The sequence below is a fragment of the Papaver somniferum genome, unplaced genomic scaffold (genome assembly GCF_003573695.1).
Source record: "Papaver somniferum cultivar HN1 unplaced genomic scaffold, ASM357369v1 unplaced-scaffold_29, whole genome shotgun sequence".
Lineage (NCBI taxonomy): Eukaryota > Viridiplantae > Streptophyta > Magnoliopsida > Ranunculales > Papaveraceae > Papaver > Papaver somniferum.
Window position 1 is genome coordinate 3293839 of NW_020639929.1, and position 1684 is coordinate 3295522.

At 34.0% G+C, this 1684-nt stretch overlaps 1 protein-coding gene across 1 annotated transcript; it reads right to left on the reverse strand.

The window, feature by feature from the left end:
- Positions 1–442: 442 nt before the first annotated feature.
- LOC113341301 (dirigent protein 2-like) lies at positions 443–1429 on the reverse strand. The gene has a single exon (XM_026586228.1). The coding sequence runs from the start codon at positions 1370–1372 to the stop codon at positions 776–778; it is 597 nt and encodes a 198-aa protein (XP_026442013.1). The 5' UTR covers positions 1373–1429; the 3' UTR covers positions 443–775.
- Between the last annotated feature and the right edge of the window lie 255 nt (positions 1430–1684).

The window sequence follows — 1684 nt, forward strand, 5'->3', positions numbered from 1 at the left end:
TCAAGGAAAGAGAGAAGAAGAAGAGAAGAGTTTTTTTTTTTTTTTAAAAAAGATTTTCGGTGTTTTTGTTTTTGTTTTTGATTTTGACTAATGATTCATTTAGATTAAATATATATATATATATATATATATATATATATATATATATATATGAATAGCTTTATATAGTTTTAGTTATTAGGTTAGTTTTAATTTAAATTAGAGCAGAGGGTAAATGTGTATTTTTCTATCTTTAGGACACCCCTTATAAATATAGGGAAGGTGGCCTAATAAAACAATGATCCCCTCAAAAAAAAGACTGGTCCCAAAAAATGGTTCTTTATAATGTAGGGGGCATTGTTTTTGCAGACTACAGCCTAGAACGTAAAGAAGCTGTAAATTCCGGCAGAACAACTGAAAATATTAACTTCAAAAAAACAAGTGTTACAGCACAAAAAAAAACATACATTTATCTAAAAAATAAACAAAATAAAGAACACCGAGACAAGAGGACAGATAGAGTTCATATCCTTACATGATAGATATAAGGAAGTGAACTAGCATAACAGAAGGAGAAGCAAGACTTTTTTTTTTTTTTTGAAAAAGGTAAACTTTAAAATAAATAAGAAAGGGTGCTAAGATAGTACACTCAAAAGATACAAGAAAAGATGAGCAAAGAGTCTTAGAGAGTTTACAACAACATTACTCTCTAAATAAACTCGCCCATTCAAAAACAAAATCCTCAAAGTTGATATTTCTAAACGAAACAACATTGATAGACCAACTAAGTTGATCATCAATAATGATAAACATACAAGTTGTACTCAACAATAACTTGTCGAGCTATAATATTAAGAAGATGAGTCCGAGCTTCAACATAACCACGTGCGAATCGAAGAAGTCCAGTACCACCGATAATAATCAGTTCTCTAACTTCTGGTACCAACATGTTCCTCCCCATTATACCTAAAGTGCTGCCATTATATTTCCCAGTTGTAAAAACAATATTGGCGTTCACAAGTACCACAGGTTCATCAATGCCAGCGAAGGTATACGTTCCTTGAGCTCGACCAAGACGTTTGGAACTTGGATCTGATCCTTCTGTTAGAGCATCGTCGAACACCAAAATAGCACCAAACCCAGTTATTGAATCTTGTGTCGAATTTGCACCTGCTACTTGGATTGTTGTCGGATTCGAGACGCCAGCGTTATCGTGCCAATATACACGAAAATGATTAAATTTTTCCTTTCTTAAACCCAGTTGTACGGGATCCAACCCTAGAGCAGGAAATAATTTCCCGGCTACAGCCACTTTGCTTACGTAGAAGATGAGAAAGATAGAAAAAATTGCAACAGAGAAGGAACGATTGGAATGAATATCTGCCATTCCCATGATAACTGAAAAAGAAGGCAGCTATTAGCTAATGGATAATTACTGAAAATTTGAGGGAGCAGTTGGCGAGTAATTAAACTAGTGAGCATATTTCTATTTATAGACACTCAATGACACACAGATAGCGATCGAGAAACCGAGGAAGTCGTCTACACAGAAAAGACAGCCGCACATGACACACCACATGACATTCACAGTAAGCTTTAGGTCTGACTAATTAATAATTAACAATATTAATCATCTTACATTTAATCTAAATTCTAAAACAGCTGGATCTAATTATGATCCGAGGGCTACTGTAGATCTACGATT

What these genes read in the sequence shown, in the direction of transcription:
- LOC113341301 (XM_026586228.1), bottom strand. Translation starts at nt 1,372, where the DNA reads ATGGGAATGGCAGATATTCATTCCAATCGTTCCTTCTCTGTTGCAATT.